Source organism: Cygnus atratus, chromosome 33, assembly GCF_013377495.2.
Source record: "Cygnus atratus isolate AKBS03 ecotype Queensland, Australia chromosome 33, CAtr_DNAZoo_HiC_assembly, whole genome shotgun sequence".
Classification (NCBI taxonomy): domain Eukaryota; kingdom Metazoa; phylum Chordata; class Aves; order Anseriformes; family Anatidae; genus Cygnus; species Cygnus atratus.
Window position 1 is genome coordinate 626,513 of NC_066394.1, and position 27,715 is coordinate 654,227.

Consider the following 27,715-nt stretch of genomic DNA (forward strand, 5'->3'; position numbering starts at 1 on the left):
CAATGTAGCCTGATGGTCGCGGGCAGGGGTCTTTCAGGATGAAGGCAAGGAGGAAAAGGAGGTGAAACTTTTTACCTTTCTGGACTTTGACCTGCTCTTGGACAGTATTGAGGAGTTTTTTGCTTATCTTTGCCTTGTTTCCTGCCAACAAGTTGTTCATCCTTCCCTAACGAGTTGTTTGTCCTTCCCTCATCTGTTGGCCTTGAGCGATATCTTCCTTTTTACATCTGCTTCTCGTAAGGTTCTCATCTACATCCCCAATAATCAGGATATTTTACCATACATGTAGCTAACTATCAATTCAGATAAGTTTTAGGATCTTCCCCATGTCACTGCTAGGCATGCAGAACTCCCCAGACACTTCTCCCCACTGCTCCAGGGCCAGAGCTCCTCCTAGAGGATTATTACAACCAGGATGTGGAAAAAGGCTTGGGAAGCTGGGCGTAGCCCTGTGCTTCCTGCAGCTGGGCTGGGTGCTGTGAGGGACCTCTCTCTCGGTGGGGTTCCCTTGGAAAAGAACACTGGGGGGGGGGCACCTGCCCCCTGGGGGACCTCTCTCTCAGATGGGGCTCCCCTGGGGCTGCGGCCACCCGAGCCTCACCAGCCATGCCAGGGACCTCCTGACTTCCCTTGTCACTCTGCTCCTCCTCCAGCTGGGCTCAGGTAGGATCCTGTGGGGCTGCTGGGGGCTCTCCCCCCTGGGCCTGGCTGACATGCTGCTGTGGGGCAGGGGACAGGCCGTGGGGCTGGGGGAACCTGAGCCCATAGCTCGGCCCCCGCTGGGTTTCACTTTCACTTTGGTTCTTTCACGCAATACGGGTGCTGCCTTGTCTGCCCTTTCTGGCTCTTCTTCACATGCCCGAATGCTGCAGAGAGGGCTCCCACTCCCAGCACACCTCCTTCTCCTGCACGTCCTCCCTCTCCCTCTCCTGTTTCCCCAGTGGTTTCCCATGGGACACGGGGGATGCAGAACGCAGCAACTCACGCACAGCTCGCCCGTTGTCACTCACTGCCACTAAATTTACAATGGCAAAATCTCACCGCCTCTCTGTGCCCTTCTCCATTGCCCAGCCCAGCTCAGAGTGGAGGGACCAGGCCACCCTGTCACTGCCACCGTGGGGCAGGATGTCGTGCTGCCCTGCCACTTGTCCCCTCGACGGGATGCTCGCACCTTGGAGGTCAGGTGGATCCGGGACAATATGTCTGAGACAGTGCACCACTACCGCAATGGAGAGGACCTGTACAGGGAGCAGATGGGGGCATATGTCGGGAGGACAGAGTTGGCCAGAGATGGTCTCTCTGCTGGAAGCCTGGACTTGCGAATCACAGGGCTGAGACCCTCTGATGATGGCCGGTATATCTGCACTGTGGAAGATGCTGATGCTTATGATGAAGACATTGTGGAGCTGAAGGTGTCAGGTTAGTGGCTGGGGTGATGCTTCCAGGGGAGAGTTTACGTGTCCTTTTAATGTTTCAGCTCTTTCACAGCATGGAGCATGCCCATGGATGTGGAGGTAATATTTGGGGAGAGAGCTCCATGGATATTTTTGTCAGTTTTCACTGGTATCCTTGAAGACAATAATCATAATATTGTGAGGGCACTGGGCACAGGCTGCTGAGCAGCTCCTTCAGCTGTGTCAGCAATGGGACCAAACATCACACGGAGAATTGCAGAGTCCTCTGAGCTGCCCGACATCTGCTTTACTTTTGCTTTGTGTGCTGGGGGAGACCTGAGACGTTGTCAGGAAGTCTTGGGGCTTCTTGAACCAGCATGGCTTGGTGCCGAGACGCTGCCTGGAGGTGCTGGAGCTCAGCACCTGGGTTTTCAGGGCAATTTGGGGCTACTGGTGTTGTGCAGCCCTGCTCTCTGGGTCCGGCACAAGACGGGGTGGTTTGGGGTGAGGGTAGGTGCATGGAGCACCTGGAACAATAGCCCCTGGGGCCATGGCTGTGTTGGGCTATGTCTGGCATGGGAGCAGATGGGGTCTTTGCCTTGGAACTGAATCCCTCCCCAAGTCAAGCCCCAGCTCCGGGCTCTTCCCCCAGCCACAGGCACTGACCCCCACCTCTCCCTGGGGGGCTACGAGGCCGGAGGCATCCAGGTGCTGTGCAGATCGGCCGGCTGGTACCCACTGCCGCAGCTGCTGTGGAGGGATGCTCGTGGGCAGCATCTGCCCTCAGTGTCCCAGACACATTCCCAGGACCAGGAGGGGCTCTTTGAAATCGAAGGCACTGTCATCGTGACCAGGAGCGCGGAGGGGCCCTTGTCCTGCGTGGTCAGGAGCAGCCGCATTCAGCAGGAGCGGGAATCGTCCCTGCACATCACAGGTACAAATAGCACAGCCAAGGTGAGGCGTTCCTGGCCCCTGCACTTGTCCTGAGCCGGGAGAAGTCTGGGTCTTGTTTTTTCCATCCACGGGCATGGAAATGCAGCCCTTTTCCTGGTGCCTTTTCTCAGCTCCCTTCTTCCACAACGCCCAGCCCTGGATGGTGGCTCTGGCTCTGGTCCTCATGCTTTTGGCTGTGTCCATTGGCCTCGGTGTTTATCTCTTTCTGAAGAAAGGTAAGCTGGCAGCACAGGGATGGAGCGCAGGGAGGTGTTCTGCCAGGACCCGCGTGGGTCTGGAGCGGGGCTGAGCCCTGGCCCAGGGAGGTGCGTAGGAGGAGGAAGGGAATGTTCTCCTGGGGATCCCAAAGGCCTTAGGATCCTCTTGGGCCTGTGCCTTGGGCAACGAAGGCAGGGGAGAAGGCAAGGGGCCTTGGGTGGGAGGCCAGGGAGCATGGCTGCAGCGTGGGGCTGGTGGGAAGGCCCAGACCCCCTGCAGATGTTCCCACCGAGCAACCAAGCTGCTCTGCTGACCTCCTGTTCCTCTGCCTTTGCTTTTCAGCAACACAGAGCCGAGAGCTGGGTGAGTCCTTGCAGTCCCTGCCCCCAGCCCCTGGGGAAGTGGTGTCCCTGTGGGAGGGACTGGGCTAGGTGGGCTGTGGGGGCTTGTGTGCTGGTGGCTCGGGGGTGCTGGAGGAGCAGCTGGAGCCTGACAGGGGAGTGGGGAGTGCTGGAACTGGGGCTGCCCTGGGCACGGGACACGGCCGGGATGGCTGAAAGGAACGGGGATCAAGGTGGGGATGGGGAGTGAGCTGTGGGTCTGCCCCGCTCTGCACTGACGCTTCCGGGACAGGGACATCCTCCGTCCGTCCCCATTCACTTCCACTTGTGTTTTGGTGGCACGGTGCAGAGAGCTGCACAAGTGTCTGTCCTTACTGCTGCACTTGCACAAGTCTTGCTCAAAGCTGGGTCTTGCTCCCTGTTAGTCTGGTCTCTCCCAATCTAGGTGTAAGTTGGTCATTTTCCACTTTAAACCCTTCATGGTCTTCAAATGGGATCAGCCCTGAGATGAAAAGCTGTAACATTTGATCACTCATGCTTTTGTTTTCCTTTTCCAGTGAATAGAGTTGCAAAGCTGGGTAAGTCTCCTTCCCCAAAGAGAAAGCATTTGGTGTCTTCCCAGAGGAGTAGCCATGGGATAAGAAGCTGCCCCTCTGAACATGCATTACTTTTCTCTTTCTTTTTCTTTTACAGAGGAACAACCTGCAGAGATCGGTGAGTCCCCATCCCCAAACCCAAAGAATTTGGGGTCCAGACATGGGATGAGAATTTTTCCCCTCTTATCATGGATTCTTTATGCTTTTCTTTCCCAGAGGAAAAAGATGCAAGACTGGGTGAGTCTCCCACCCTAATCTGAAGGAATTGAGGTCCTTGGCTTTGCAGCACCCATTTGATGAGAATCTGTCCTTCCTCCTCATGCACTACTATTCTCTTTCTTTTCCAGCGGAACTGGCTGCCAAAGTGGGTGAGTGTCCCTGAGCTTGGCCACGGTGCAGAGAGCTGCACAAGTGTCTGTCCTTACTGTTCCACTTACAAGAGCATTGTACAAAGATGGGCCACAATGACTATTTGTCTGGTCCCACCTCGGAGCAAGGCAGTATTTTCCTAGTCATGGGATGTGTTCAGGGTCTACCATGAGCTGAGCAACATTCCCCTCTGATCATGCATTACTTTTGCTTTCCTTTTCAGAGGAACAAGCAGCAGAGCTGGGTGAGTGTCCCCGTGCTTGGGCTTCAGGGCAACACCAAGGCGATGTGCAGGGGAGGGTGGGCAGCTGGGACAGAGCAGCCCAGGACTGGCCCCTCACCCTAACGGGGGACTGGGGAGTGCTGGGGCTGGGGCTGCCCTGGGCATGGGACAGGGCCGGGATGGCTGAAAGAAATGGGGATCAAGGTGGGGACGGGGAGCGAGCTGCGGGGCTGCCCCGCTCTGCACTGACGCTTCCGGGACAGGGACGTCCTCCGCCCGTCCCCATTCACTTCCACTTGTGTTTTGGTGGCACGGTGCAGAGAGCTGCACAAGTGTCTGTCCTTACTGCTCCACGAGCACGAGCCTTGCTCAAAGGTGGTTCTAGCTGACTGTTAGTCAGGTCTCTCACAATCTGGGTGCAAGTCGGCCATTTCCCACTCATGATATGTGTTCAAAGTCTAGCCATGGGCTGAGCAGCTCTTCCTTCTGATCACACATTGTTTTTGCTTTCCTTTTCAGAGAAACAAGCTGCAGAGCTGGGTGAGTGTCCCTGTGCTTAGGCCCCAGGGAACGACAAGGCGATGTGCAGGGGAGGGTGGGCAGCTGGGACAGAGAAGCCCAGGACTGGCCCCTCACCCTGACAGAGGAGTGGGGAGTGCTGGGGCTGGGGCTGCCCTGGGCACGGGACATGGCCGGGGTGGCTGAAAGGAACGGGGATCAAGGTGGGGACGGGGAGCGAGCTGCGGGGCTGCCCCGCTCTGCACTGACGCTTCCGGGACAGGGACATCCTCCGTCCGTCCCCATTCACTTCCACTTGTGTTTTGGTGGCACGGTGCAGAGAGCTGCACAAGTGTCTGTCCTTACTGCTCCACGTGCACAAGTCTTGCTCAAAGCTGGGTCTTGCTCCCTGTTAGTCCGGTCCCTCCCAGTCTGAGACTGGGACTGAGACAGGACTGTCTGTGCCCACTCACCAGGACAAAGAAATTTGGGGTCTAGCCATGGAATTAGTCATGGAATTTGAAGCACTCCTCTCTGAACATGCATTTCTTTTCCTTTCCTTTTCCAGTGAGAAAAGATGCAAAGATGGGTAAGACTCCCTGCATAAACCCAGACACTTGGCATCTTTCCATGGCAGCAGCCATGGGCTGAGCAGCTCCCCCTCTCATCATGCCTTGCTTTTCTCTTCCTTTTCCAGTGGAACAAGCTGCAGAGCTGGGTGAGTGTCCCCATTCTTGGGCTGTATGACAAAGCCAAGGCAATGTGCAGGGGAGGGTGGGCAGCTGGGACAGAGCAGCCCAGGGCTGGACCCTCACCCTGTCCACACCCACTGAGCACCAGCCATGGGCTGTGACCAGCTCTCCCCTCTCATTCCAGCATGGAGAAGGTGTCTTCTGCCTCAAAATAGAGGTAGGTGTGTATTGGGTTACCCTCTGCGGTGCTTCTCCTGTCCTTGCAGGGGCATGTTCAGGAGCCGAGAGGTGCCCCATCTCCTGCCCCGTGGGGCAGCTCCTGGCCCCGAGCTGGGGAAAGCCTGCCCAGGGCTGAGCTCTGCCCCTGATGCCCTGGCTCCTTCTGTCCCTGCAGTGAAGGTGACCCTGGATGCGGACACAGCTCATCCCATGCTTGTCCTGTCTCCGGACCAAAAGAGTGTGAGACGGGAAACTGAATGGCAGCAGGTGCCTGACACACCAGAGAGATTTGACACTTGTTGCTGCGTGCTGGGCCGTGAGGAGTTCAGAGAGGGGAGGCACTGCTGGGTGGTGGAGGTGGAGGGGGAGTGGCTGAAGTATTCTTGGTGGGCTGTGGGGGTGGCCAGGGCATCTGTGAAGAGGAAGGGGGAGATCGACATGAGCCCTGGAGAAGGGATCTGGGCTGTGGAGTACTATTATGAACATCTCAAGTCTCTCACATCTCCTCCCACCCACTTGTCCCTGTCCCCTGTCCCCACGAGGATCTGGGTCTGTCTCGACTGTACCCAGGGGCAGGTGTCTTTTATCAACGCTGACAATGGGGTCGAGATCTTCACTTTCACAGCAGCCTCCTTCAATGGGGAGAGCATCCACCCCTGGTTCCTCTTGAAGAAACGGGGAATTCAGCTGTGCCTGAGGGACAGCAACTTGTAGACCCTGTCCCCAGCTCTGACGGGCTCCTGCCCTTCTCCAGCCACTCCTGCATCACCTCTCCTTGGTCCTACAGGAGCAGCACAGGAATGAGGAGCAGAGGGGCCAGGGGCAGCCCCGTGTTCCTCCCTGCTGCTGGAGGAGGGCTGGGATGCTGCAAGCAGGGGCCAGGCCCCTTGCAGCCCTTGGGCTCTGCCCTGCACATGGTTCCTGTGCTGGGACACAAGCCCTGCTGGCGCCTGCAGGTCTCAGCCTGCCTCTGAGCCCCAGCGGGCAGCACAGGGGCTGCAGCAGCTCTCCACGCTCCTCTCCCCTCTGCTTGCACTGCTTGCAGGCCCCAGTGCAAGGGATGTGGTCACCGTGTGCTGCCGGCCATTGCAGGCCACCTTTGCCTCCTAGTTTGGGGTTGATCTGTGCCTGGTGCCTGGTGCTGAGCATGAGCAGCCTGTGGGGGCTCTTTGTTCCCTCCTCTGGAGCACATCAAGGCACAGCAGCAGCAAGGCTGTGGCAAATAAAGTTTTGCACAGGAAGATGGAGTCTGGCAGTGGCATTTCCTGGGTCCTTTCTGTCCTGAGGCTTTTCTGCCTGGGAAGGTGTCTTGCAGCAGACCGTCTCCTCAGTGCCTGAGCCTCCCCTGTGGCAGCTCCATGCCATTCCCTCGGGCCCTGTCGCTGGCCCCAGAGAGCAGAGACCGGCGCCTGCCCCTCCGCTCCCCTCATCAGGAAGCTGTGGGCCACCGCGAGGCCTCCCCTGGGTCTCCTCTGCTCTGGGCTCAACAAGCCAAGCGCCTTCAGCCGCTCCTCACACCCCTTGCCCTGAAGAGCCTTCGCCGTCGTCGTGGCCCTCCCTTGGAGGCTCTCGCACAGTTTCATGCCCTTCGTCTGCTGTGCTGCCCACAGCTGCACGCAGTGCTCGAGGCGAGGCCACAGCAGGCCGAGCAGAGCAGGAAGATCCCTTCCCTCGGCCGGCCAGCAGTGCCGTGCCTGAGGCACCCCAGGGCACGCTTGGCCCTTTGGGGTCCCATGCCATGTCCCCCGTGCACCCTCTCCACTTGGTGGGACACCGTAGGAGCCCCGTGAGCCTCTGCCCTGTCCCCAGAACTCTGCAGAGACGCCAGCGGGGCTTGTGGACCATCTTTATTCTCAGCACCGCAGCATCGGGTCTGAGATGGGGCCAGCTGGGAGCCACCCGTGCCAGGAGGTGTCTGTCTGGGGGTCCTTAGATGCTGCCTGGGGAAGGGGGACACACACAGGATGAGAGATGGGGTGATTCGGCCCTCACCGATGGTGAGGGGGATGGGGACACCGTTACCTGCGGGGTAGTTGTCTCTAGGGAGGGGAGTGTAACCTGTGGGGAGGAGAAGACGAGTGAGCAGAATCCTTGTCACCCTTGACCATGTCCCCCAAGAAGCATTTGGACAGGGCTCTTATTCATACGGTCTGAATTTCTGGGTAGACCTGTGTGGTGCCAGCAGTTGGACTCATTGATCCTCGTGGGTCCCTTCCAACTCGGGATATTCTATGATTCTATGACCCCACATTGGAGCAGGGGAAGAGAGTGACCGTGAAGGAGCAGCAGAGACAAAGTGCTGTAGACTGACTGCAAACCCCATTGTCCCGTTCCCCTGCGCCACTTGGGGAGAGGAGGTGGAAGAGGGTGGGGGTGGATGAGGGGAAGGTATCTCTGGTTTGTTTTCTTTGTTTCTCACTTTTCTGGCTTGTTAGTAATAGCTAGTAAATTCCTTTAATCTTCCTATGGTTAGTCAGTTTGCCCATGATGATAATTACTGTGTGATCTGCTGGTCCTTATTTCAATCCTTGAACCCTTTTCATTGCATTTTCTCCCCTTTTCCCTTTGAGGAGGGGGAGTGAGAGAGCGGTTGTAGTGAAGCTCAGCTGCCCACCTGAGTAAAACCACCACACATGATGACAGCAGCCAGTTCTCTTAGTACTCTGGGATGAATCCCATCAGGCCCTATAGTCTTGTATGCATCCATCTGGAGCAGCAAATCCCACACAAACTCGGGGTTTGTTGGGAGTTTATTGTTCCTGCAGTCACTGTCCTACAGCTAAGGGCACCTGGGGTCCCACAGCCCAGCATCAGTGTTGAAGACAAAGGCAAAGAAAGCATTAAACATCTCTGTGAAGTCGATGACCCTGTTTGACCATCCCCAACAAGTAGCAGACAAATGTTTTCTCTCATACTACTTCTGCTGTTAAGATAGTTTTAAAAAAAATCCATTTTATTGCCCCTCATGTCCAGCCTCAACTCAGATTGAGCTTTGGCCATACGAATTTTCTCCCTACAAAAGCAAACAGCATCACTGTAGTCCTTCCATATTGCCTGATCTCACTTCCAGCAAACAGAAACTTTCCTTATCCGCGTAAGCTCTAGAGAAAGGTCCCTGCCCATGTGAGACAACGTTCTGCCACGGCTCCTTTACTGGAGCAGTGACCGAGGCTGGCACTTTGCCTTCAGCACCCTGCGCAAAGGGTGGCAGCTCCGGGCTCGGCACCCAGCTGTGCCCCATTCCCTGCAGCCTCCGATCGTGCTCAGCTCTTCACTGCCATCTCTCCACATTGTCCCAGTGCTCACTGTTTGATTCCTCCTTAGATGGGTGGAGATGAACGAGCTCAGGCAGTGGATTTCCCTGGAGGTCTGGAGTGGTCCCTGCTGGGGACAAGCCCCTTGTGCTTCCTGAAGGCCCTGGGCTGGGCACCCAGCTATGATGGGGTGGTGGTGCCAGCCCTGCAGAGCTCCCCAGACATTGCCCCAGCGGCAGAGCTCCTCCCAGAGGGTTAATGCAACCAGGAACTGGGCAAAGGTTGGGGAAGTTGGGTGTAGCCTTGTGCTTTCTGCAGCTCTGCTGGGTGCTGTGAGGGACCTCTCTCTTTTGGTCGGACTCCCTTGGAGAAGAAGCCCTGGGGGGCCCCCTGCCCCCTGAGGGACCTCTCTCTCAGATGGGGCTCCCCTGGGGCTGCAGCCGCCCCAGCCTCACCGGCCATGCCAGGGGCCTCCTGACTTCCCTCGTCACTCTGCTCTTCCTCCGCCTGGGCTCAGGTAGGATCCTGTGGGGCTGCTGGGGGCTCTCCGCCCTGGGCCTGGCAGACGTGCTGCTGTGGGGCAGGGGAGTGGCCATGGGACAGGGGGGAACCCGAGCCCACAGCTCGGCTCACGCTGGGTTTCACTTTTACTTTCCCTCTCTCTCTCTCTTTTCTTTTTTCTTTTTTTTTTCTTTTTTTTTTTTTTCCATGCAATACACGCCTTATATTAAGGTTTATATTAAATCTGCCTTATATTAATAGCCTTTTATGTCCCTTATTCGCCTGCCCGAATGCTGCAGAGAGGGCTCCCACTCCCAGCACACCTCCTTCTCCTGCACATCCTCCCTCTCCCTCTCCTGTTTCCCCAGTGGTTTCCCATGGGACACGGGGGACACAGCACGCACCAACTCACGCACAGCTCGCCCTTTGTCACTCACTGCCGCTAAATTTATGATGGCAAAATCTCACCACCTCTCTGTGCCCTTCTCCATTGCCCAGCCCAGCTCAGAGTGGTGGGACCAGGCCACCCTGTCACTGCCACCGTGGGGCAGGATATCGTGCTGCCCTGCCACTTGTCCCCTCGACGGGATGCTCGCACCTTGGAGGTCAGGTGGATCCGGGACCACATCTCTGAGACAGTGCACCACTACCGCAATGGAGAGAACCTGTATGAGGAGCAGATGTGGGCATATGTCGGGAGGACAGAGTTGGCCAGAGATGGTCTCTCTGCTGGAAGCCTGGACTTGCGAATCACTGGGCTGAGACCCTCTGATGATGGCCGGTATATCTGCACTGTGGAAGATGCTGATGCTTATGATGAAGACATTGTGGAGCTGAAGGTGTCAGGTTAGTGGCTGGGGTGATGCTTCCAGGGGAGAGTTTACGTGTCCTTTTAATGTTTCAGCTCTTTCACAGCATGGAGCATGCCCATGGATGTGGAGGTAATATTTGGGGAGAGAGCTCCATGGATATTTTTGTCAGTTTTCACTGGTATCCTTGAAGACAATAATCATAATATTGTGAGGGCACTGGGCACAGGCTGCCGAGCAGCTCCTTCAGCTGTGTCAGCAATGGGACCAAACACCACACAGGGAGAATCGCAGTCCTCTGAGCAGCTGGATGTCTGCTTTATTTTTGCTTTGTGTGCTGGGGGAGACCTGCGATATTGTCTGAAAGTCTCAGGGCTTCTTGGACCAGCACGACTTGATGCCAAGACGCTGCCTGGAGGTGCTGGAGCTCAGCAGCTGGGTTTACGGGCAACTTGGGGTTACTGGCATTGTGCAGCCCTGCTCTCTGGGTCTGGCACCAGCTGGGGTGGTTTGGGCTGAGGGAGTGTGCGTGGAGTGCCCAGTCCCTGAGCCCCTGGGGCCGTGGCTGGGCTGGGCTGTGTCTGGCATGGGAGAAGATGGGGTCTTTGCCTTGGAACTGAATCCCTCCCCAAGTCAAGCCCCAGCCACGGGCTCTTCCCCCAGCCACAGGCACTGACCCCCACCTCTCCCTGGGGGGCTACGAGGCCGGAGGCGTCCGGGTGCTGTGCAGATCAGCCGGCTGGTACCCGCTGCCGCAGCTGCTGTGGAGGGATGCTCATGGACAGCATCTGCCCTCGGTCTCCCAGTCACATTCCCAGGACCAGGAGGGGCTCTTTGAAATCGAAGGCGCTGTCATCATGACGGGGAGCATGGAGGGGCCCTTGTCCTGCGTGGTCAGGACCAGCCACCTCCAGCAGGAGTGGAAATATTCCCTGCACATCGCAGGTACAAATAGCACAGCCAGGGTGAGGTGTTCCTGGCCCCTGCACTTGTCCTGAGCCAGGAGAAGTCTGGGTCTTGCTTTTCCAACCATGGGCATGTAACACAGCCCTTTTCCTGGTGCCTTTTCTCAGCTCCCTTCTTCCACAACGCCCAGCCCTGGATGGTGGCTCTGGCCCTGGTCCTCATGATTTTGGCTGTGTCCATTGGCCTCGGTGTTTATCTCTTTCTGAAGAAAGGTAAGCTGGCAGCACAGGGATGGAGCGCAGGTGTTCTGCAGGGACCCGCGTGGGTCTGGAGCAGGGCTGAGCCCTGGCCCAGGGAGGTGCGTAGGAGGAGGAAGGGAATGTTCTCCTGGGGATCCCAAAGGCCTTAGGATCCTCTTGGGCCTGTGCCTTGGGCAACGAAGGCAGGGGAGAAGGCAAGGGGCCTTGGGTGGGAGGACGGGGAGCATGGCTGCAGCGTGGGGTTGGAGGGAAGGCCCAGACCCCCTGCAGATGTTCCCACCGAGCAACCAAGCTGCTCTGCTGACCTCCTGTTCCTCCACCTTTGCTTTTCAGCGGCACAGAGCCGAGAGCTGGGTGAGTCCTTGCAGTCCCTGCCCCCAGCCCCTGGGGAAGTGGCGTCCCTGTGGGAGGGACTGGGCTGGGTGGGCTGTGGGGGCTTGTGTGCTGGTGGCTCGGGGGTGCTGGAGGAGCAGCTGGAGGCTGACGGGGGAGTGGGGAGTGCTGGGGCTGGGGCTGCCCTGGGCACGGGACACGGCCGGGATGGCTGAAAGGAACGGGGATCAAGGTGGGGACGGGGAGCGAGCTGTGGGGCTGCCCCGCTCTGCACTGACGCTTCTGGGACAGGGACGTCCTCCACCCATCCCCATTCACTTCCACTTGTGTTTTGGTGGCACGGTGCAGAGAGCTGCACAAGTGTCTGTCCTTACTGCTCCACGAGCACGAGCCTTGCTCAAAGCTGGGTCTTGCTCCCTGTTAGTCTGGTCCCTCCCAGTCTGAGAGCAGGACTGTCTGTGCCCTCCCACCAGGGCAAAGAAATTTGGGGTCTAGCCATGGAATTAGTCATGGAATTTGAAGCACTCCTCTCTGATCACGCATCGTTTTTGCTTTCCTTTTCCAGTGAGAAAAGATGCAAAGATGGGTAAGACTCCCTTCATAAACCCAGAGACTTGGCATCTTTCCATGGCAGCAGCCATGGGCTGAGCAGCTCCCCTTCTCATCATGTCTTGCTTTTCTCTTCCTTTTCCAGTGGAACAAGCTGCAGAGCTGGGTGAGTGTCCCCATTCTTGGGTTGTATGACAAAGCCAAGGCAATGTGCAGGGGAGGGTGGGCAGCTGGGACAGAGCAGACCAGGGCTGGACCCTCACCCTGCCCACACCCACTGGGCACCAGCCATGGGCTGTGACCAGCTCTCCCCTCTCATTCCAGCATGGAGAAGGCTTCTGCTGTCTCATAATCAAGGTAGGTGTGCATTGGGTTGCCCTCTGTGGTGCTTCTCCTGCCCTTGCTGGGGCATGTTCAGGAGCCAAGAGATGCCCCATCTCGTGCCCCGTGGGGCACCTCCTGGCCCCGAGCTGGGGAAAGCCTGCCCAGGGCTGAGCTCTGCCCCTGATGCCCTGGCTCCTTCTGTCCCTGCAGTGAAGGTGACCCTGGATCCACACACGGCTCATCCCCTGCTTGTCCTGTCTCAGGACAACAGCAGTGTGCGATGGGAAAGGGAATGGCAGCAGGTTCCTGACACACCAGAGAGATTTGACAATCGGTGGTGCGTGCTGGGCCATGAGGAGTTCAGAGAGGGGAGACACTTCTGGGAAGTGGACGTGGAGGGGGAGAGGGGAAAGTATTCTTCGTGGGCTGTGGGGGTGGCCAGGGCATCTGTGAAGAGGAAGGGGTATTTCAAAAGGTGCACTGAAGGAGGAATCTGGGCTGTGCAGTACAAAGAAGGACAGCTCATGTCTCTCACATCTCCTCGCACCCCCTTGTCCCTGTCCCCTGTCCCCACGAGGATCTGGGTCTGTCTGGACTGTACCCAGCAGCAGGTGTCTTTTATCAACGCTGACAACGGGGTGGAGATCTTCACTTTTACAGCAGCTTCCTTCAATGGGGAGAGCATCCGCCCCTGGTTCTGGCTGAGGACACAGGGAATTCAGCTGTGCCTGAGGGACAGCACCCCCCAGACCCTGTCCCCAGCCCTGGGGGGCTCCTGCCCTTCTCCAGCCACTCCTGCATCACCTCTCCTTGATCCTGCAGGAGCAGCACAGGAATGAGGGGCAATGGGGCCAGGGGCTGCCACGCGCTCGTCCCTGCTGCTGGAGGAGGGCTTGGATGCTGCAAGCAGGGGCAAGGCCCCTTGCAGCCCTTGGGCTCTACCCTGCACGTGGCTCCTGTGCTGGGACACAAGCCCTGCTGGCACCCGCGGGTCTCAGCCTGCCTCTGAGCCCCAGCAGGCAGCACAGGGGCTGCAGCAGCTCTCCACGCTCCTCTCCCCTCTGCTTGCAGACCCCCAGTGCAAGGGATGTGGTCACCGTGTGCTGCCGGCCATTGCAGGCCACCTTTGCCTCCTAGTTTGGGGTTGATCTTTGCTCTGTGCCTGGTGCTGAGCATGAGCAGCCTGTGGGGGCTCTTTGTTCCCTCCTCTGGAGCACATCAAGGCACAGCAGCAGCAGACCTGCGGCAAATAAAGTTTTGCACAGGAAGATGGAGTCTGGCAGTGGCATTTCCTGGGTGCTTTCTGTCCTGAGGCTTTTCTGCCTGGGAAGGTGTCTTGCAGCAGACCGTCTCCTCAGTGCCTGAGCCTCCCCTGTGGCAGCTCCATGCCGTTCCCTCGGGCCCTGTCGCTGGCCCCAGAGAGCAGAGACCGGCGCCTGCCCCTCCGCTCCCCTCATCAGGAAGCTGTGGGCCACCGCGAGGCCTCCCCTGGGTCTCCTCTGCTCTGGGCTCAACAAGCCAAGCGCCTTCAGCCGCTCCTCACACCCCTTGCCCTGAAGAGCCTTCGCCGTCCTCGTGGCCCTCCCTTGGAGGCTCTCGCACAGTTTCATGCCCTTCGTCTGCTGTGGTGCCCACAGCTGCACGCAGTGCTCGAGGCGAGGCCGCACCAGGCCGAGCAGAGCAGGAAGATCCCTTCCCTCGGCCGGCCAGCAGTGCCGTGCCTGAGGCACCCCAGGGCACGCTTGGCCCTTTGGGGTCCCATGCCATGTCCCCCACCCACCCTCTCCACTTGTTGGGACACCGTAGGAGCCCCATGAGCCCCTGCCCTCTACCAAGAACTCTGCAGAGACGCCAGCGGGGCTTGTGGAGCATCTTTATTCTCAGCACCGCAGCATCAGGTCTGAGATGGGGCCAGCTGGGAGCCACCCGTGCCAGGAGGCGTCTGTCTGGGGGTCCTCAGATGCTGCCTGGGGAAGGGGGACACACACAGGATGAGAGATGGGGTGATCTGGCCCTCACCGATGGGGAAGGGGATGGGGATACCATTACCTGCGGGGTAGTTGTCTCTAGGGAGGGGAGTGTAACCTGTGGGGAGGAGAAGAGGAGTGAGCAGAATCCTTGTCACCCTTGACCATGTCCCCCAAGAAGCATTTGGACAGGGCTCTTATTCATACAGTCTGAATTTTTGGGTAGACCTGTGTGGTGCCAGCAGTTGGACTCATTGATCCTCGTGGGTCCCTTCCAACTCGGGATATTCTATGATTCTATGACCCCACATTGGAGCAGGGGAAGAGAGTGACCGTGAAGGAGCAGCAGAGACAAAGTGCTGTAGACTGACTGTAAACCCCATTGTCCCGTTCCCCTGCGCCACTTGGGGAGAGGAGGTGGAAGAGGGTGGGGGTGGATGAGGGGAAGGTATCTCTGGTTTGTTTTCTTTGTTTCTCACTTTTCTGGCTTGTTAGTAATAGCTAGTAAATTCCTTTAATCTTCCTATGGTTAGTCAGTTTGCCCATGATGATAATTACTGTGTGATCTCCTGGTCCTTATTTCAATCCTTGAACCCTTTTCATTGCATTTTCTCCCCTTTTCCCTTTGAGGAGGGGGAGTGAGAGAGCGGTTGTAGTGAAGCTCAGCTGCCCACCTGAGTAAAACCACCACACATGATGACAGCAGCCAGTTCTCTTAGTACTCTGGGATGAATCCCATCAGGCCCTATAGTCTTGTATGCATCCATCTGGAGCAGCAAATCCCACACAAACTCGGGGTTTGTTGGGAGTTTATTGTTCCTGCAGTCACTGTCCTACAGCTAAGGGCACCTGGGGTCCCACAGCCCAGCATCAGTGTTGAAGACAAAGGCAAAGAAAGCATTAAACATCTCTGTGAAGTCGATGACCCTGTTTGACCATCCCCAACAAGTAGCAGACCAATGTTTTCTCTCATCCTACTTCTGCTGTTAAGAGAGTTTTAAAAAAAATCCATTTTATTGCCCCTCATGTCCAGCCTCAACTCAGATTGAGCTTTGGCCATATGAATTTTCTCCCTACAAAAGCAAACAGCATCACTGTAGTCCTTCCATATTGCCTGATCTCACTTCCAGCAAACAGAAACTTTCCTTATCCACCTAAGCTCTAGAAGAAGGTCCCTGCCCATCTGAGACAACGTTCTGCCACGGCTCCTTTACTGGAGCAGTGACTGAGGCTGGCACTTTGCCTTCAGCACCCTGCGCAAAGGGTGGCAGCTCTGGGCTCGGCACCCAGCTGTGCCCCATTCCCTGAAGCCTCCGACCATGCTCAGCTCTTCACTGCCATCTCTCCACATTGACCCATTGCTCACTGTTTGACTTCTCCTTAGATGGGTGGAGATGAAGGAGCTCAGACACTGGCTTTCCCTGGAGGTCTGGAGAGGTCCCTGCTGGGGACAAGCCCCTTGTGCTTCCTGAAGGCCCTGGGCTGGGCACCCAGCTATGATGGGGTGGTGGTGCCAGCCCTGCAGAACTCCCCGGACATTGCCCCAGGGCCAGAGCTCCTCCCAGAGGGTTATTGCAGCCAGGAACTGGGCAAAGGTTGAGGAAGTTCCGCATAGCCCTGTGCTTTCTGCAGCTCGGCTGGGTGCTGTGAGGGACCTCTCTCTTTTGGTCGGACTCCCTTGGAGAAGAATCCCTGGGGGGCCCCCTACCCCCTGGGGGACCTCTCTCTCAGATGGGGCTCCCCTGGGGCTGCAGCCGCCCCAGCCTCACCGGCCATGCCAGGGACCTCCTGACTTCCCTTGTCACTCTGCTCCTCCTCCGCCTGGGCTCAGGTAGGATCCTGTGGGGCTGCTGGGGGCTCTCCTCCCTGGGCCTGGCTGACATGCTGCTGTGGGGCAGGGGACAGGCCGTGGGGCTGGGGGAACCTGAGCCCATAGCTCAGCTCACGCTGGGTTTCACTTTTACTTTCCCTCTCTCTCGCTCTTTTTTCTTTTTCTTTTTTTTTTCCATGCAATACACGCCTTATATTAAGGTTTACATTAAATCTGCCTTATATTAATAGCCTTTTATGTCCCTTCTTTGCCTGCCCAAATGCTGCAGAGAGGGCTCCCACTCCCAGCACACCTCCTTCTCCTGCACATCCTCCCTCTCCCTCTCCTGTTTCCCCAGTGGTTTCCCATGGGACATGGGGGACGCAGCACGCACCAACTCTCACACAGCTCGCCCTTTGTCAATCACTGCCCCTAAATTTATGATGGCAAAATCTCACCGCCTCTCTGTGCCCTTCTCCACTGCCCAGCCCAGCTCAGAGTGGTGGGACCAGGCCACTCGGTCACTGCCACCGTGGGGCAGGATGTCGTGCTGCCCTGCCACTTGTCCCCTCAACGGGATGCTCGCACCTTGGAGGTCAGGTGGATTCGGCACAGCTTATCTGAGACAGTGCACCACTACCGCAATGGAGAGGACCTGTACAGGGAGCAGATGGGGGCATATGTCGGGAGGACAGAGTTGGCCAGAGATGGTCTCTCTGCTGGAAGCCTGGACTTGCGAATCACGGGGCTGAGACCCTCTGATGATGGCCAGTATGTCTGCACTGTGGAAGATGCTTATAACGAAGCCATTGTGGAGCTGGAGGTGTCAGGTTAGTGGCTGGGGTGATGCTTCCAGGGGAGAGTTTACGTGTCCTTTTAATGTTTCAGCTGTTTCACAGCATGGAGCATGCCCATGGATGTGGAGGTAATATCTGGGGAGAGAGCTCCATGGATATTTTTGTCACTTTTCACTGGTGTCCTTGAAGACAATAATCATAATATTGTGAGGGCACTGGGCACAGGCTGCTGAGCAGCTCCTTCAGCTGGGTCAGCAATGGGACCAAACACCACACAGGGAGAATCACAGAGTCCTCTGAGCTGCTGGACGTCTGCTTTACTTGTGCTTTGTGTGCTGGGGGAGATCTCAGATGTTGTCAGGAAGTCTTGGGGCTTCTTCAACCAGAACAGCTTGGTGCCAAGATGCTGCCTGGAGGTGCTGAAGCTCAGCACCTGGGTTTTCAGGGTGATTTGGGGTTACTGGCATTGTGCAGCCCTGATCTCTGATTCTGGCACAAGACGGGGTGGTTTGGGGTGAGGGTGGGTGCATGGAGCACCCGGACCCTGAGCCCCTGGGGCCATGGCTGTGCTGGGCTGTGTCTGGCATGGGAGCAGATGGGGTCTTTGCCTTGGAACTGAATCCCTCCCCAAGTCAAGCCCCAGCCACGGGCTCTTCCCCCAGCCACAGGTGCTGACCCCCACCTCTCCCTGGGGGGCTACGAGGCCGGAGGCGTCCGGGTGCTGTGTCGATCGGCCGGCTGGTACCCGCTGCCGCAGCTGCTGTGGAGGGATGCTCATGGGCAGCACCTGCCCTCGGTCTCCCAGACACATTCCCAGGACCAGGAGGGGCTCTTTGAAATCGAAGGCGCCGTCATCGTGACTGGGAGCGTGGAGGGGCCCTTGTCCTGCGTGGTCAGGAGCAGCCGCATCCAGCAGGAGCGGGAATCGTCCCTGCACATCGCAGGTACAAATACCACAGCCAGGGTGAGGTGTTCCTGGCCCCTGCACTTGTCCTGAGCCAGGAGAAGTCCGGGTTTTCCTTTTCCATCCATGGGCATGTAACACAGCCCTTTTCCTGGTGCCTTTTCTCAGCTCCCTTCTTCCACAACGCCCAGCCCTGGATAGTGGCTCTGGCTCTGGTCCTCGTGCTTTTGGCTGTGTCCATTGGCCTCGGTGTTTATCTCTTTCGAAAGAAAGGTAAGCTGGCAGCGCAGGGATGGAGCGGAGGGAGGTGTTCTGCAGGGACCTGAGTGGATCTGGAGCAGGGCTGAGCCCTGGCCCAGGGAGGTGCATAGGAGGAGGAAGGGAATGTTCTCCAGGGGACCCCAAAGGCATTGGGATTCTCTTGGGCCTCTGCCTTGGGCAACAAAGGCAGGGGAGAAGGCAAGGGGCTTTGGGTGGGAGGCCAGGGAGCATGGCTGCAGCGTGGGGCTGGTGGGAAGGCCCAGACCCCCTGCAGATGTTCCCACCGAGCAACCAAGCTGCTCTGCTGACCTCCTGTTCCTCCACCTTTGCTTTTCAGTGGCACAGAGCCGAGAGCTGGGTGAGTCCTTGCAGTCCCTGCCCCCAGCCCCTGGTGAAGTGGCGTCCCTGTGGGAGGGAATGGTCTGGGTGGGCTGTGGGGGCTTGTGTGCTGGTGGCTCGGGGGTGCTGGAGGAGCAGCTGGAGGCTGACGGGGGAGTGGGGAGTGCTGGGGCTGGGGCTGCCCTGGGCACGGGACACGGCCGGGATGGCTGAAAGGAACGGGGATCAAGGTGTGGATGGGGAGTGAGATGTAGGGAGGCCACGCACTGCACTGACACTTCCGGGACAGGGACATTCTCCAACAATCCGTTCTTCACTTCCTTAATGGCTTCGGTGACACAGCCGTAAAAGCTGCACAAGTGTCTGTCCTTACTGTTCCACTTACAAGAGCATTGTACAAAGATGGGCCACAATGACTATTTCTTTGGTCCCACCTCCGAGCAAGGCAGTATTTTCCCAGTCATGGGATGTGTTCAGGGTCTACCATGGGCTGAGCAACTCTCCCCTCCGATCATGCATTACTTTCGCTTTCCTTTTCAGAGAAGCAAGCTGCAGAGCTGGGTGAGTGTCCCCATTCTTGGGCTGCATGACAACTCCAAGGCAATGTGCAGGGGAGGGTGGGCAGCTGGGACAGAGCAGCCCAGGGCTGGACCCTCACCCTGCCCACACCCACTGGGCACCAGCCATGGGCTGTGACCAGCTCTCCTCTCTACTTCTAGCATGGAGAAGGGGTCTGCTGTCTCATAAGAGAGGTAGGTGTGCACTGGGTTGCCCTCTGCGGTGCTTCTCCTGCCCTTGCTGGGGCATGTTCAGGAGCCAAGAGGTGCCCCATCTCCTGCCCCGTGGGGCAGCTCCTGGCCCCGAGCTGGGGAAAGCCTGCCCAGGGCTGAGCTCTGCCCCTGATGACCTGGCTCCTTCTGTCCCTGCAGTGAAGGTGACCCTGGATCCGCACACGGCTCATCCCCAGCTTGTCCTGTCTCAGGACAACAGCAGTGTGAGATGGGAAACTCAAAAGCAGCAGGTGTCTGACACACCGGAGAGATTTGACAATCAGTGCTGCATGCTGGGCCGTGAGGAGTTCAGAGAGGGGAGGCACTGCTGGTTGGTGGTGGTGGAGGGGAAGAAGGGAAAGTATTTGTGGTGGGCTATGGGGGTGGCCAGGACATCTGTGAAGAGGAAGGGGTGGATCGACATGAGCCCTGAAGAAGGGATCTGGGCTGTGCAGTTCAATGAGGGGCAGCTCATGTCTCTCACATCTCCTCGCACCCCCTTGTCCCTGTCCCCTGTCCCCACGAGGATCTGGGTCTGTCTCGACTGTACCCAGCAGCAGGTGTCTTTTATCAGCGCTGACAACGGGGTCGAGATCTTCACTTTCACGGCAGCCTCCTTCAATGGGGAGAGCATCCGCCCATGGTTCCGTCTGGAGACACGGGGAATTCAGCTGTGCCTGAGGGACAGCACCCTGTAGACCCTGTCCCCAGCTCTGACAGGCTCCTGCCCTTCTCCAGCCACTCCTGCATCACCTCTCCTTGGTCCTGCAGGAGCAGCACAGGAATGAGGGGCAGTGGGACCAGGGGCTGCCCCGTGTTCCTTCCCTGCTACTGGAGGAGGGCTGGGATGCTGCAAGCAGGGGCCAGGCCCCTTGCAGCCCCTGGGCTCTGCCCTGTACAGGGTTCCAGTGCTGGGACACAAGCCCTGCTGGCACCCGCGGGTCTCACCCTGCCTCTGAGCCCCAGCGGGCAGCACAGGGGCTGCAGCAGCTCTCCACGCTCCTCTCCCCTCTGCTTGCACTGCTTGCAGACCCCCAGTGCAAGGGATGTGGTCACCGTGTGCTGCCGGCCATTGCAGGCCACCTTTGCCTCCTAGTTTGGGGTTGATCTGTGCTCTGTGCCTGGTGCTGAGCATGAGCAGCCTGTGGGGGCTCTTTGTTCCCTCCTCTGGAGCACATCAAGGCACAGCAGCAGCAGCACTGCGGCAAATAAAGTTTTGTACAGGAAGATGGAGTCTGGCAGTGGCATTTCCTGGGTGCTTTCTGTTCTGAGGCTTTGCTGCCTGGGAAGGCGTCTTGCAGCAGACCATCTCCTCAGTGCCTCAGCCTCCCCTTTGGAAGCTCCATGCCATTCCCTCGGGCCCTGTCGCTGGCCCCAGAGAGCAGAGACCGGCACCTGCCCCTCCGCTCCCCTCATCAGGAAGCTGTGGGCTGCCGCGAGGCCTCCCCTGCGTCTCCTCTGCTCTGGGCTCAACAAGCCAAGCGCCTTCAGCCGCTCCTCACACGCCTTGCCCTGCAGAGCCTTTGCCGTCCTCGTAGCCCTCCCTTGGAGGCTCTCGCACAGTTTCACGCCCTTCATATGCTGTACTGCCCACAGCTGCATGCAATGCTTGAGAAGAAGCCGCAGCAGGCCGAGCAGAGAGGGACAATCCCTTCCCTCGGCCGGCCAGCAGTGCCGTGCCTGAGGCACCCCAGGGCACGCTTGGCCCTTTGTGCTGCCAAGGCCCGCTGCTGCCTCACATCCAACTTGCCGTCGGCCACAACCCCCAGCTCCCGTTCTGGGGGCTGCTCTCCAGCCTCTCGCCCCCCACGCTCTACGTACAGCCGGGGCTGCCCCTGCCCAGGGACAGGGCCCAGCACTTGCTCTTGTTAAACTTCCTGCAGGCGGTGGCTGCTCAGCTCTCCCCTTTGGCCAGATCCCTCTGCAAGGCCTCTCCAGCCTCAAGGGAGTCAGCAGCTCCTCCCCGTTCAGTGTCAGCCACAAACTCACTCAGGTTTCTCTGAAGTCCCGCATCCAGGTAATCCATGGGACCACTGAAGAGACCTGGCCCCAAAATGGAGCCCTGCAGAGCCCCACTCATGACTGGCCGCCAGCCTGATGTCGCCCCTTTTACCAGAACCCTCAGAGCCTGAACCCTCAGCCAATTGTTCACCCATCGTATTGTGCATTTGTCTGGCTCTGTGATGGACATTCGGTCCAGATGGATACTGTCAGAAAACATGTCATAATCTTTACTGAAATCCAAAAAGATCACTTCAACTGGCCCCCTCGGTCAAATGGGAGACTGACCTTATCAAAAAATTCAAATTAAGTTTGTTGAACACGAGCTTCCCCTCACGAACCCATGTCTGCTGTGACCAGTGACCGCATTGTCCCTCAGGTGTTTTTCACTCACTCCCAGAGCAATCTCCGTAACTTTACCAGGCACTGCCATGAGACTGACAGACCTGTAATTCCCAAGGTCTTCTTTGCTGCCCTTCTCTGAAACTGGGGCAATGTTTGGCAGCTTCCAGTCACTGGGACCTCTCCAGATTCCTCATTATATTTAAAATTCAGTTATAGAGATTTCATGATGTGTTGGATTTACGTGGCAAGGTTTTGGTAGCAGGGGGTTGCTTCTGTGAGAAGAATCCAGAAGCTGCCCCATGTTACATAAGGGCCAGTTTCAGCTCGCTCCAAAAGGACACACTGCTGCCCAGAGCCGAGCCACTAAGCGATGTTATTTGTGCCTCTGTGAGGGCATATTTAAGAAATGTGGAAAAAACTGCTGCACAACAGCAGCTGGGAGAGCGAGGAGTGAGAACCAGCCCTGCAGACCCCAAGGTCAGTGCAGCAGGAGGGCAGGAGGTGCTCCAGGCACGCAGCAGCAGTTCCCCCATGGCCTGTGGAGAGGCCCCTGGTGAAGCAGGCTGTCCCCCTGCAGCCCATGGGTCCCACATGGAGCAGATCTCCATGCTGCAGCATGTGGAGGAGCCCCCAGTGGAGCAGGTGGATGTGGCCTGGAGGAGGCTGCAGCCCATGGAGAGCCCCCGCAGCAGGAGCAGGCCCCGGGCCAGAGCTGCAGCCCGTGGAGAGGAGCCCATGCAGGAGATGGAGGTCTGGGGGGAGCTGCCACCGGCGGGGGACCCAGATTTGCCTGGGGGACCCAGGCAAAGAAAACATTAAACATTTCAGTGAAGTCGATGACCCTGTTTGACCATCCCCATCAAGTAACAGACCAATGTTTTCTCTCATCCTACTTTTGCTGTTAAGAGAGTATAAAAAAAATCCTTCTTATTGCCCCTCAGTACTGTCCAGCTTCAACTCAAATTGAGCTTTGGCCATATGAATTTTCTCCCTACAAAAGCAAACAGTACCTCTGTAGTCCTTCCATATTGCCTGACCTCACTTAGAGCAAACAGAAAAACTTTCCTTATCCACCTAAGCTCTAGAAGAAAGTCCCTGACCGTCTGAGACAACCTTCTGCCACGGCTGCTTTACTGGAGCCGGGAGCGGCGCTGGCACTTTGCCTTCAGCACCCTGGTCAAAGGGTGGCAGCTCTGGGCTCGGCACCCAGCTGTGCCCCATTCCCTGCAGCCTCCGATCGTGCTCAGCTCTTCACTGCCATCTCTCCACATTGACCCAGTGCTCACTGTTTGATTCCTCCTTAGATGGGTGGAGATGAATAAGCTCAGACAGTGGATTTCCCTGGAGGCCTGGAGAGGCCCCTGCTGGGGACAAGCCCCTCGTGCTTGCTGAAAGCGGTGGACTGGGCACCCAGCTATGATGGGGTGGTGGTGCCAGCCCTGCAGAGCTCCCCAGACATTGCCCTAGAGGCAGAGCTCCTCCCAGAGGGTTATTGCAGCCAGGAAGTGGGCAAAGGTTGGGGAAGTTGGGTGTAGCCTTGTGCTTTCTGCAGCTCTGCTGGGTGCTGTGAAGGACCTCTCTCTCGGTGGGGCTCCCTTCAAGAAGAACCCCTGGGGGGCACCTGCCACCTGAGGGACCTCTCTCTCAGATGGTGCTCCCCTGGGGCTGCGGCCGCCCCAGCCTCACCAGCCATGCCAGGGGCCTCCTGACTTCCCTCGTCACTCTGCTCCTCCTCCGGCTGGGCTCAGGTAGGATCCTGCGGGGCTGCTGGGGGCTCTCCCTCCTGGGCCTGGCAGACGTGCTGCCGTGGAGCAGTGGGGATCTGAGCCAACACCTCGGCCCCACTGGGTTTCGCTTTCACTTTGGTTCTTTCACGCAGTACGGGTGCTGCCTTGTCTGCCCTTTCTGGCTCTTCTTCACATGCCCGAATGCTGCAGAGAGGGCTCCCACTCCCAGCACACCTCCTTCTCCTGCACATCTTCCCTCTCCCTCTCCTGTTTCCCCAGTGGTTTCCCATGGGACACGGGGGACGCAGCACGCGCCAACTCACGCACAGCTCGCCCTTTGCCACTCACTGCCCCTAAATTTACAATGACAAAATCTCACCGCCTCTCTGTGCCCTTCTCCATTGCCCAGCCCAGCTCAGAGTGGAGGGACCAGGCCACTCGGTCACTGCCACCGTGGGGCAGGATGTCGTGCTGCCCTGCCACTTGTACCCTCAGCGGGATGCTCGCACCTTGGAGGTCAGGTGGATCCGGGGTGAGTTCTCTGAGACAGTGCACCACTACCGCAATGGAGAGGACCTGTACGGAGAGCAGATGGGGGCATATGTCGGGAGGACAGAGTTGGCCAGAGATGGTCTCTCTGCTGGAAGCCTGGACTTGCGAATCGTGGACCTGAGACCCTCTGATGATGGCCAGTACGTCTGCACTGTGGAAGGTGCTGGTGCTTATGATGAAGCTATTGTGGAGCTGAAGGTGTCAGGTTAGTGGCTGGGGTGATGCTTCCAGGGGAGAGTTTACGTGTCCTTTTAATGTTTCAGCTCTTTCACAGCATGGAGCATGCCCATGGATGTGGAGGTAATATTTGGGGAGAGAGCTCCATGGATATTTTTGTCAGTTTTCACTGGTATCCTTGAAGACAATAATCATAATATTGTGAGGGCACTGGGCACAGGCTGCTGAGCAGCTCCTTCAGCTGTGTCAGCAATGGGACCAAACACCACACAGGGAGAATCACAGAGTCCTCTGAGCAGCCGGACATCTGCTTTACTTTTGCTTTGTGTGCTGGGGGAGACCTGAGAGGTTGTCAGGAAGTCTTGGGGCTTCTTCAACCAGCATGGCTTGGTGCTGAGATGCTGCCTGGAGGTGCTGGAGCTCGATACCTGGGTTTTCTGGGCAATTTGGGGCTACTGGCATTGTGCAGCCCTGCTCTCTGGGTCCGGCACAAGACGGGGTGGTTTCTGGGTGAGGGTGGGTGCATGGAGCGCCTGGTATTTGAGCCCCTGGGGCCATGGCTGGTCTGGGCTGTGTCTGGCATGGGAGAAGATGGGGTCTTTGCCTTGGAACTGAATCCCTCCCCAAGTCAAGCCCCAGCCACGGGCTCTTCCCCCAGCCACAGGCGCTGATCCCCACCTCTCCCTGGGGGGCTACGAGGCCGGAGGCGTCCGGGTGCTGTGCAGATCGGCCGGCTGGTACCCGCTGCCGCAGCTGCTGTGGAGGGATGCTCGCGGGCAGCATCTGCCCTCGGTGTCCCAGACACACTCCCAGGACCAGGAGGGGCTCTTTGAAATCGAAGGCGCCGTCATCGTGACCGGGAGCGTGGAGGGGCCCTTGTCCTGTGTGGTCAGGAGCAGCCGCCTCCAGCAGGAGCAGGAATCGTCCCTGCACATCGCAGGTACAAATTGCACAGCCAGGGTGAGGTGTTCCTGGCCCCTACACTTGTCCTGAGCCAGGAGAAGTCTGGGTCTTGCTTTTCCATCCACGGGCATGGAAATGCAGCTCTTTTCCTGGTGCCTTTTCTCAGCTCCGTTCTTCCACAACGCCCAGCCCTGGAAGGTGGCTCTGGCTCCGGTCCTCGTGCTTTTGGCTGTGTCCATTGGCCTCGGTGTTTATCTATTTCGAAAGAAAGGTAAGCTGGCAGCACAGGGATGGAGCGCAGGGAGGTGTTCTGCCGGAACCTGAGTGGATCTGGAGCAGGGCTGAGCCCTGGCCCAGGGAGGTGCGTAGGAGGAGAAAGGGAATGTTCTCCTGGGGACCCCAAAGGTCTTAGGATCCTCTTGGGCCTCTGCCTTGGGCAACGAAGGCAGGGGAGAAGGCAAGGGGCCTTGGGTGGGAGGCCAGGGAGCATGGCTGCAGCGTGGGGCTGGTGGGAAGGCCCAGACCCCCTGCAGATGTTCCCACCGAGCAACCAAGCTGCTCTGCTGACCTCCTGTTCCTCCGCCTTTGCTTTTCAGCGGCACAGAGCCGAGAGCTGGGTGAGTCCTTGCAGTCCCTGCCCACATCCCCCTGGGGAAGTGGTGTCCCTGGGGGAGGGAATGGGCTGGGTGGGCTCTGGGGGCTTGTGTGCTGGTGGCTCGGGGGTGCTGGAGGAGCAGCTGGAGCCTGACGGGAGAGTGGGGAGTGCTGGGGCTGGGGCTGCCCTGGGCACGGGACACGGCCGGGATGGCTGAAAGGAACGGGGATCAAGGTGCGGATGGGGAGTGAGATGTAGGGAAGCCACGCACTGCACTGACACTTCCGGGACAGGGACATTCTCCAACAATCCGTTCTTCACTTCCTTAATGGCTTCGGTGACACAGCCGTAAAAGCCGCACAAGTGTCTGTCCTTACTGTTCCACTTACAAGGGCATTGTACAAAGATGGGCCACAATGACTATTTCTTTGGTCCCACCTCCGAGCAAGGCAGTATTTTTCCAGTCATGGGATGTGGTCAGGGTCTACCATGGGCTGAGCAACTCTCCCCTCCGATCATGCATTACTTTTGCTTTCCTTTTCAGAGAAACAAGCTGCAGAGTTGGGTGAGTGTCCCAGTGCTTGGGCCCCAGGGAAACACCAAGGCAATGTGCAGGGGGGGGTGTGCAGCTGGGACAGAGCAGCCCAGGGCTGGATCCTCACCCTGCCCACACCCACTGGGCACTGGCTGTGGGCTGTGACCAGCTCTCCCCTCTCCTTCCAGCATGGAGAAGGTTTCTGCTGCCTCAAAATAGAGGTAGGTGTGCACTGGGTTGCCCTCTGCGGTGCTTTACCTGCCCTTGCAGGGGCATGTTCAGGAGCTGAGAGATGCCCCATCTCGTGCCCCGTGGGGCAGCTCCTGGCCCCGAGCTGGGGAAAGCCTGCCCAGGGCTGAGCTCTGCCCCTGATGGCCTGGCTCCTTCTGTCCCTGCAGTGAAGGTGACCCTGGATCCGCACACGGCTCATCCCCAGCTTGTCCTGTCTCAGGACAACAGGAGTGTGAGACGGGAAACTCAAAAGCAGCAGGTTCCTGACACACCAGAGAGATTTGACTATTGGTGCTGCGTGCTGGGCCATGAGGAGTTCAGAGAGGGGAGGCACTGCTGGCTGGTGGAGGGGGAGGGGGCGTGGCTGAAGTATTCTTGGTGGGCTGTGGGGGTGGCCAGGGCATCTGTGAAGAGGAAGGGGGAGATCGACATGAGCCCTGGAGAAGGGATCTGGGCTGTGGAGTATGATGAGGGGCAGCTCACGTCTCTCACATCTCCTCCCACCCCCTTGTCCCTGTCCCCTGTCCCCACGAGGATCTGGGTCTGTCTGGACTGTACCCAGGGGCAGGTGTCTTTTATCAGCGCTGACAACGGGGTGGAGATCTTCACTTTCACGGCAGCCTCCTTCAATGGGGAGAGCATCCGCCCCTGGTTTTTGCTGGAAACGTCGGGAATTCAGCTGTGCCTGAGGGACAGCACCCTGTAGACCCTGTCCCCAGCTCTGACGGGCTCCTGCCCTTCTCCAGCCACTCCTGCATCACCTCTCCTTGGTCCTGCAGGAGCAGCACAGGAATGAGGGGCAGTGGGGCCAGGGGCTGCCCCGTGTTCCTCCCTGCTGCTGGAGGAGGGCTGGGATGCTGCAAGCAGGGGCCGGGCCCCTTGCAGCCCCTGGGCTCTGCCCTGCACATGGCTCCTGTGCTGGGGCACAAGCCCTGCTGGCACCCGCGGGTCTCACCCTGCCTCTGAGCCCCAGCGGGCAGCACAGGGGCTGCAGCAGCTCTCCACGCTCCTCTCCCCTCTGCTTGCACTGCTTGCAGACCCCAGTGCAAGGGATGTGGTCACCGTGTGCTGCCGGCCATTGCAGGCCACCTTTGCCTCCTAGTTTGGGGTTGATCTTTGCTCTGTGCCTGGTGCTGAGCATGAGCAGCTTGTGGGGGCTCTTTGTTCCCTCATCTGGAGCACATCAAGGCACAGCAGCAGCAGGACTGTGGCAAATAAAGTTTTGCACAGGAAGATGGAGTCTGGCAGTGGCATTTCCTGGGTGCTTTCTGTCCTGAGGCTTTGCTGCCTGGGAAGGCGTCTTGCAGCAGACCGTCTCCTCAGTGCCTCAGCCTCCCCTGTGGCAGCTCCATGCCATTCCCTCGGGCCCTGTCGCTGGCCC

At 58.2% G+C, this 27,715-nt stretch overlaps 2 protein-coding genes across 21 annotated transcripts in view; both read left to right on the top strand.

The window, feature by feature from the left end:
- The window catches only part of LOC118260323 (zinc finger protein 420-like), a 337,064-nt gene that overhangs the window by 172,220 nt on the left and 137,129 nt on the right, over positions 1-27,715 (top strand). The window lies entirely within an intron of this gene.
- Positions 419-27,567, top strand: LOC118260306 (butyrophilin subfamily 1 member A1-like). 20 transcript variants are annotated; one of them, XM_050716070.1, is made up of 16 exons: positions 419-663; positions 1,072-1,419; positions 2,047-2,328; positions 2,459-2,563; positions 2,889-2,909; positions 3,445-3,465; positions 3,581-3,601; positions 3,700-3,720; positions 3,831-3,851; positions 4,076-4,096; positions 4,595-4,615; positions 5,142-5,162; positions 5,271-5,291; positions 5,450-5,482; positions 12,631-12,757; positions 20,299-20,501. In XM_050716070.1, coding segments are annotated over exons 1-16 (1,185 nt in total). In that variant the 5' UTR covers positions 419-563; the 3' UTR covers positions 20,300-20,501. The 20 variants fall into 20 exon arrangements, with proteins under 20 accessions (XP_050572027.1, XP_050572026.1, XP_050572028.1 ...); XM_050716069.1 differs by lacking the exon at positions 20,299-20,501 and adding an exon at positions 13,243-13,538; XM_050716071.1 differs by lacking the exon at positions 20,299-20,501 and adding an exon at positions 13,492-13,513.

What these genes read in the sequence shown, in the direction of transcription:
- LOC118260306 (XM_050716059.1), top strand. Translation starts at nt 564, where the DNA reads ATGGGGCTCCCCTGGGGCTGCGGCCACCCGAGCCTCACCAGCCATGCC. An exon ending in GGAACAACCTGCAGAGATCG is followed by an intron (nt 3,602 to 3,699) that starts GTGAGTCCCCAT and finishes TTTCTTTCCCAG; the next exon opens with AGGAAAAAGATGCAAGACTG. An exon ending in GAAACAAGCTGCAGAGCTGG is followed by an intron (nt 4,616 to 5,141) that starts GTGAGTGTCCCT and finishes TTCCTTTTCCAG; the next exon opens with TGAGAAAAGATGCAAAGATG.